This window comes from Sphaeroforma arctica (genome assembly GCF_001186125.1).
Source record: "Sphaeroforma arctica JP610 unplaced genomic scaffold supercont1.820, whole genome shotgun sequence".
Lineage (NCBI taxonomy): Eukaryota > Ichthyosporea > Ichthyophonida > Sphaeroforma > Sphaeroforma arctica.
Window position 1 is genome coordinate 7,501 of NW_014039738.1, and position 8,415 is coordinate 15,915.

An 8,415-nucleotide genomic window follows, 5' to 3' on the forward strand; every position below is an offset into this window, starting at 1 on the left:
AAAAGGTGCCATCAAGCTCATCTTTTGCACGCGATGAGACGAGAGCGGTTTTGTTCAAGGACATCCACTTCGTCTTCGGGAGTAATAATGATCCAAATAAAGAGTTTGTGCTTTTGGCAGGAGCGGAGATGTCGACAATTCGTGACAGAGGTGTCAATATGGACAAATTGTCTCAAAATCCCAACGTACGTGTGGTGAAAGACGCACCCAACCCCGCAGGAAAACTCGGCATCATGAAGCGCAAGCTGAAAAAGTATAAAAAGTGATACGTGAATACGTGCATACATGCATAAACACGCACACTTCGCACACACATATATATATATGTGTGTGTGTGTGTGTGTGTGTGTGTGTGTGTGTATATATATATATGTTGGTTTTGCATGCCGCTATGCATGAATCAACTGCCTTGAAGTCTATGGCGCACTGTTTGCAAGAAACTGTGGTTGAATTGCTACGTATTGTCTGTTAGTGCACGAACCAGTTTCTACGTGGTACCAATGATCTCGCATGGTCAGAGAGTTGAAAGTTGTGTATAAACGGTACTATTCTTAGGTAGGAAAAGGTACTTTAGCAAGAAACAATACCGAACCGCGACATTGCTTTCCAGATTCGGATAAGCGATTTTTTTCACTCAGAACTTACCGAATAAGTGTCATTATTACACCGCATTCTATTCCGAGTTGGCCACACCTATTCGTCTTGTCTTCACACACGCTATTATTGCTAAACGATATATTGTATACCTTTCGCACACGCAGTTATACCCCAAGAATCGAATCCACAGCCGAACACACATGCATAATTATTTTTCAAGCCATATACTATGTGAAAGTGTGTATGTATGCTCAATCAAAGTCTAAGCAGCCCTGCACTGCTTCCTTAGATTCAAACGACGATTGATCAACAATGAGGAGATCACCCGCGCCATTATCCTGTGCAGCACCGAACGCTACTGCAATCCGATGTAAGTACAACTTATGTTTGTAGCGGTAGCGCAACTATACAAATAATCGCAACCATTGTCGTAGATTCAGCACTTTATCTTCTTGAAGGTTAAAATTGTTATATTTTATCGGTGTAAATGTGAGTTCGGTGATGATATGTTTTTGTCGAATATCGTAGATGCTGAACGGGCACTTTTTACTGTGCTTATGTCTCGCTTACAGCTAAAACCGAGCTTGTGTATACCAGGATTGGTAGATACAATTTATCACGTGTAGTAGGATACTCGTGCGTATATCTGTGGCCATATCCCCTAAACCGCGTCACACGATCAGTTGTAGGTAAGCTCGCATGTATTGTTAGATGTGCGACAACTTCGCTCATAGTCACAGGAGAGTATTTGTGTGTATTCTAATATCTGTATTCAGATAGTATTTGCGATCGTATGTATTTGTGGATGTTTTAGGTTCCTCTGCATGTGCTGTTACTTTTGTAATCCATCAACATATATACTAGTATATTTACACGAACGTTATCGTGAATAACGACCGCACACATATTGCATGCTACGCGATTGTTTGCTTTGTATACTAATATACATCAATTATCAATACAATCATACACATACACAGATATATATATCCTCACACAGCTGCATATCGACCAATCATCCCCACATGTACGTACAGAACTCTGAGATACAGCGTTGCTTCCTCTTTCCCCCGCTAACATGTACATATACACATACTTGCAGTACTCTGATGTATAGCCTTTTTTTTCTCATAGCGCTCCTGAACCGAATCCCGAAGGAGATACCATGCAAGCCTCTCGCCCCTGCCACGCCAACACATTGAGCAGCCCACCGAGCAGAAGAGAAGTGCGTGATGAGGTAATGTAGGAATTTTAGCAGAATCTTTGTATACCAATTAAATGTACGTATTCATGGTTGTGCATTTGTACGATCAAGCCATGACTCTGTTCAGTCCACCGAACAAAAGTGAAGTGCGAGATGAGGCAATGTACGAAAGCATGGCAGCATCATTGTATAATAATAAAGTATAAGTATTTGTGGTTGTGCATTTGTTCGAGCAAGTCAAGACACTGAGCAGTCCATCGAACAAAAATGAAGTGTAAGGCGAGGTAGTGTAAGACAAATTCATAGCATGAGTGTCTAGCATGCATATTCACCGCTCCACATATATGCGGTTAGTACAAGGACATACAGGATGGTTCGTATCACATACACACAAGCTTAATTGAAGAGGTGCAATCGAATTTCATCACCGATGTGTCTGGTTGCTTATTCGCGTCTGTGATCACGAACGGTTATCGTAGTACGTGTGGAAATTCAGATTTGCTTAGGGAGGAGCTTTACCTGTGACCTACATATATATGGGCCCCTACGTTTACTTCCTACTATTTACATCATAAGCACTTTGTATTGCTATGTATACTACTACCCTGTGCAATTTGATTTGTGTATCGTTTTGAATGGCACACAATTATAGTTGAGTTTTTTTTTTTAAATACATACAAAGTAGCTGTTGATGTGTGTACCATTGCCTCCTTACAGATATATCGTATATGTATCATACAAATACCCATATATTAAGGTAAATATGGGGTGGTCTAAATATGCTCACGGCTTTTATATTATTAAGTGTGGTGCAATACGAACTCATGAGTATATACACCGCACATATGTATGCACATTCTGTGTACGTCTGTCAACCGTCATTTGCATATATACACGTACGCTGGGAGGAACAATTGTCTGGGGAAGCTGTGTCCGTATTTTCTCTGTTGTAGATCAAACGCACACCCGTGCGTATTTTCAACAAGTGTGCTGGTATCAGCATTTGTATACACATTCGGTCCGTTAACTCTTGGTGATACTTGACTTCCACGACTGCGACGATATATGTGCTGCCAGTGAGCTGCATGTGATTTATGACATTCTTCGCCTATTCTGATATCGCTGTACGGGTATAAACCATAGTAAGCATAAGCTCAGGTGGAGTTTTTGCCTTATATATATATTTATATATGCACAAGAACCGTTTCAATGTGACATGTTGCCTGACAGAAAATATCGCTTGTGCTATTGTTACATACAGGTGATAGATGTTGACTCCTTCATATCGCGGATTCCCGAAACGCAGCTAGACAAGGTGAGTTTTGTCCAAAACATCGCCGAATGCTTTACTGTGCCATGTTATTTCTCTTGTGGTAATCATTTATTGGCCATTGAGCACACATGTCATGATGGAGAGATACTTCACAGTTGTATAGTCAATTTAGTGCCTTTTTGTTCTCTTGTAGTACTATAGTAATCATCCATTTGTCATTGAGCACACATTTTATAAGGGAAGCGATACTTCACAGTTGTATAACAAATTTAGTACCTTTTTCTTCTTTTGTTTTGGCACGAACTTTCTCCTTTTTCACCACATTTGTTTATGTTTCTTCATGCTTATCCCGTCCAGAGCTCAATCGACGCCTGCATGGCTTTACGGATACCCGAAACACTTCCGGAAGACAAAAACGTAATAGACCTAGAATCAGATCCAAAATCAAAATTAGAAACTAAACAAGGTCCTGAATCCGAGCCTACACCCGAGGTATATCGTGAGATTTGTAAGAGGTCTGCTTTATTTTTTTCTTTAAATATAGTGCAAATATCATCGAATGTTGTATGTTCTACTCAATCGGGAATCTGTTCCAAGCCGAATCGGACACATTCTCTATACCTGCTTAGCATTCTGCTATGTGTAACAAAGTAATCTAATAGCTTGTATCGGTACTCGATACTCGTATGAGGCTTATTTTGTTTCAGCTGTGATGGCTAATACGGCATGAGTCACTGTGTTATTGCATATATCTCTTGGGTATTGTGTTTAGTTGTTGTGCAGGTATGTCATCGAACCAGAACGGCTGTATTGGTTTACTATTGGCGCCCCAATTAACAAATGGTTATCTATTGTTATCGTACGTGACAATGCACATAACTGAGAAAATGAATATATATGTTGCGTTCGCGGTTCATATACATATGGGCGCATATGCATATGTATATATGTATATATATATATATATATATGTATATGTATATATATAGATATATATATATGTGTGTGTGTGTGTGTGTGTGTGTATGTGTATGTGTATGTATGTATATATACATATATATATATTATGTATATGTAAATATGTATATGGACGTATGTATGTATGTATGTATGTATGTATGTATGTATATATGTGCATGTGCATATATATAAATATATATACATAGAAGTATATATATATATATATATAGAAGTAATATATGTATATATATATATGTGTGTGTGTGTGTGTGTGTGTGTGTTTTATATATATATATATATATATATATATGGATATGTATGTGCATATATGTATACGTACATGTGTATATTATGCACACACAGTGGACCTAATTTACATCTGAACGACTTGATGCGGATTCCTCACATAGAACCATGATTGGTATCAGCTGTTTGACGACCACGTACATCCGAAGGTCCAAATATGGATATGCTGAGTTGTGTGAAATGGTAGTAAGAGTTTACCGCAAACCAAGCATGACCACTTCAGATATGCGTATACTACTTGACACCCGTATTGCACGTATCTCGTTGCATATCTTTGCAGTTCCTGCACGCACATACATGTGAGATCCCGCTTGTTTGTTTCCCCCCAGAATCGGCGAGCAGTGTATTGTATTGATCACACTTTGCGTACTGCACGACATACATAACGTCATCGGCGTTCTACTTGATGTGTATGAGCAACCCGAACGGCATCGGCGGCATTCTATACAAGTACACTACAATACTTCTGTGTATGTGTGTGCCCCCAACGATACGAGGACAACTACCTACACCCCGGGATACAAAAATGTTCATAGATTTTGCCCAAATATCTACATGGGATACTTCCCTCCAAAATACAATTATACTAAACATAATTTACATATCGGTAATGCAGCGGAGGACTCGGGCGTCGACCCGTCACACGGCAGAAAAAGCCAAATCAAGCAATAAGACCAAAAACTCGGCTGAAAAGGGAACAGAAAATGCAGCAGAAACCAAGCGCACGCCATTAGGACGTGGGCGCAAACGTGTACACAGTGAAGCGGAAGAGGAAGTCTTTCCCGAGGTAAAATTTCCGTGCCGTAAAATGAAGTACACGAGAAAGTTATTCTATAAATATAACAAAATGAGTCCAATTACTTTAACTTAAAACTTGACTCTGAATTTGCGCTAGCACCGTCCGCCCCCGCCCCCTCCTGACGCATGTAGCTTAGACTTGTATTTTAACTCGTAAGAGCACGCATACGAGGCACACACCTATGGATATGTACACGTTAGCACGTTCTTGCCTTTACCTCGTGCATACATGACATATATATTCCACCTAGTCTTTTTATGCACAGCTATTTACACGTATTCTATTCACTCGTTATCTAGGGCGATCCTTCCGAAACCGCACGAGGTGCATCAGCTTTGACATCACCACCACCAAACAAGGCTCAGAAGCGCAACACGCGGGAGCAATCTGGCGGTGACGAGGACATATCCAAGGCAACCGCCACGGAGGACGCAGACTTGTTGGCCAATGAAACTGAAGAGAAAGCGCACCCAGCTGCTACGGCCAAACCTGATAGGACAACAGCAGGTATGGTGGAAGTTGGTGGCCCTGTATGATGCAGGCTGTGTTGTTATCTCTGGCGTTCGTATTTAATCCGAGCGTGCTCATGCATGGGGAATGTATATATGTGCTGCTGCTGAAGTGTATTTATAAGTAGTTGTGAAGACCTTTGACAAGCTATCCAGGCCTAACCTTCCGGGTTCATATTTGAATAGTTAACCTTTAGAGGCAAACATATCATTGTACGAAAGTGAACAATATATTAACGAAACGCAAGCATCGTGCACCTGTGGCCCAATCACAACCCCGCCCATTCCAACACACACACACTGCTTCCCCGGGCAAATCGACCTGGGATTACGTTTCACACGACAGCTATACATCAAAGATCTAACCAAACTTTTGCAAATCTCCATCCCGAATCATTATCCCAAATTGACTGTAGATACCTCCAAGAAAGAAGCTAGACGATCAGCGTCACCGCCACCCCAATTTTTCGCACCACTTGCGAAATCCGATTTTGACAATTTTGTGGTACCAGAGCCAACTTTACGGTTAAATATAGACTGCCAAAATAATAGCACGACCCACGCTCCAGGGCGAGCAAAGGTAATTTTACCTTATGTGTACAGTTATGTACCTTGCGTGTGTATACAATTATGTTTTATTCCATTCTAATACATAACCTTGTACGTGTAGACGAATCTGCTTCGCTGGAACTCAAGGACATCTATCGTATGTACATGAGGATACATGGCAGGATTCTACTGGTAGATCCGTAGTGTGTGTGCAACGTAGGTTTCATGTATATTTTGGCGGAGCTGTGACTGTAGTGGTACAAGTCAATATTCTGCAGCAATTCTGTACCGTATACCTCGTCACATTTTTCTCCAAAAATTTTCCAAATTTCTCATTTAATCGAATCAGGTGCCGCCTCACCAACAAACTAGAATCGAAAGCAGACCGGGTGTGATGGATTGTATTACCGTCATGTCCTGCCCACGTTCCTCGCCACGTTTCTTACTATATTCTTCTCGATATTTACTACCACGTTCCTTATCTATATTCTATCAGCCGCTGTCCCACTCACGAACCAAAATTAAAAGCAAACCGAGTGTATTGGATCGGATTGTGGACATGTCCAGTGAGCTGTCGCACTACGAACCATACGTAGCGGCGGTGATACAGAGTGTGGCTATGGGAGACATCCCAGCAAGCCAACCCATGCAGCACAGCCAAGCGCCTGCAGAAGGTGTGTACCTTGCTGTAGTGTACGCCAAGCTATTGTACAACTGTAAATCTTATAGAAGGTTGGTGGTTCTTAGAGAATGTTACCGGGTTATCCAATGCGTTTTTATATGATTCAGACAGTCTCCAATGAGAGTCTATATGATTCAGTCAGTCATCACTACAAACATCATACTCTTACGTTACTATGCAGGCTAATCATCGCACTGCAGCTTTCCACTACTGAATGTTGTACGACAATTGGCTGACTATTATAGTATAGAAGTACGCTCAGTGACAACATGTGATGTCGGCATGTAGGAGCACTTAAAAAGTGAATTGTGTGAGTATGCTCCGTATGCCCGTCAGTATGTACGTGTAATATTATTACCTATCGGTGTAATTATGCACACACGCACATTATTTTATATATATGTGTGTGTGTTTGTGTGTGTGTGTGTGTGTGTGTTTGTATGTATGCATGTGTAATATATATATATATATATATATAATATATGTACAATACATGGCGATGCGTGTTCGACTAGACTAATAGACAGCTCTGTGATGTTTTCATCCATTGGAAATATATGTGTTTGCTTGTATAAGTTCTTGACACGTACATTTGTGCTCGCATTTTTTTTGCATATATTGATCACGCATGTGGAATTGATGACCAACAATTGTAGTTATATAAGTACATAGAATATGGCGTGTCGATTTTTGAAAACCCTGCAACCCTATATCTTCGGGTATGTATGAAAAATCATAGTACGCGCATATTGTACATAAATATTCCTAAATGCACATGTCAGTATAATTCAATAAACGGGATGTTGAACCACCTGCCAACTCATTATATACTGGCGCATTTATCTGTACACAAGCATGTACACTCACAAAAGATATAGTGTATACTCTCATATACTTACATACACCTCTATACCCACTTTCTAAATTTCAGTTTCGAATGTCACTACTCACACATTGCTCAAACGTCGATCCTCACTCACATGCCTGTACCTCTATACGAGCTTGCTTAACTTCAGTCATACATGTATGTATCCTTCCAGACGTGGGTGCTAGCACGCAAAGGCGTGACGGCTCGCGACGTGCGGTATTGACCGAATTTGCGCCGTTCCAGCCTACGAACACCTCACCGTTCGCACTACCCGAGTTACCTAAGGGTACTGGGCATAATATGCAGGCAAGTATTCCGCTCGTGTATTAGTTGAGATTATTTTTAAGTCCCCATTGACACGCGAAAATAATATTTCAGTTAGCGCATGTGCATGTGTATTTCGTTGAGGTATTAATCGAGTCTATCAAAGTCTCCGGTGAATATGCGAGTATAAAATATCATTTGGCGCGTGTGGAGGCCTCTGGGTATGCATTTTGTCACTTTTTAAACATCGTGAATCTGGGAAGTGCTGAAATGCCCCATATATGATTTACATACTGATGTGTCGATATATATATATATATATATATATATATATTATATTATATTATATATATATATATATATATATATATATATATNTATATATATATATATATATATNTATA

General features: G+C 40.3%; 1 protein-coding gene across 1 annotated transcript in view; it reads left to right on the top strand.

Moving 5' to 3' along the window:
* SARC_08753 (hypothetical protein) overlaps nt 1–8,415 on the top strand; it is a gene marked incomplete at its 3' end in the record, with an annotated part of 18,783 nt that overhangs the window by 6,381 nt on the left and 3,987 nt on the right. Inside the window, exons 7-16 of the mRNA XM_014297253.1 lie at nt 1–253; nt 887–967; nt 1,732–1,834; nt 3,063–3,116; nt 3,432–3,566; nt 4,957–5,127; nt 5,439–5,669; nt 5,995–6,228; nt 6,694–6,871; nt 7,920–8,053. The exon at nt 1–253 is cut by the window's left edge and continues 21 nt beyond it. Coding sequence (XP_014152728.1) covers nt 1–253; nt 887–967; nt 1,732–1,834; nt 3,063–3,116; nt 3,432–3,566; nt 4,957–5,127; nt 5,439–5,669; nt 5,995–6,228; nt 6,694–6,871; nt 7,920–8,053 — 1,574 coding nt within the window. The remainder of the gene's footprint in view (nt 254–886; nt 968–1,731; nt 1,835–3,062; nt 3,117–3,431; nt 3,567–4,956; nt 5,128–5,438; nt 5,670–5,994; nt 6,229–6,693; nt 6,872–7,919; nt 8,054–8,415) is intronic.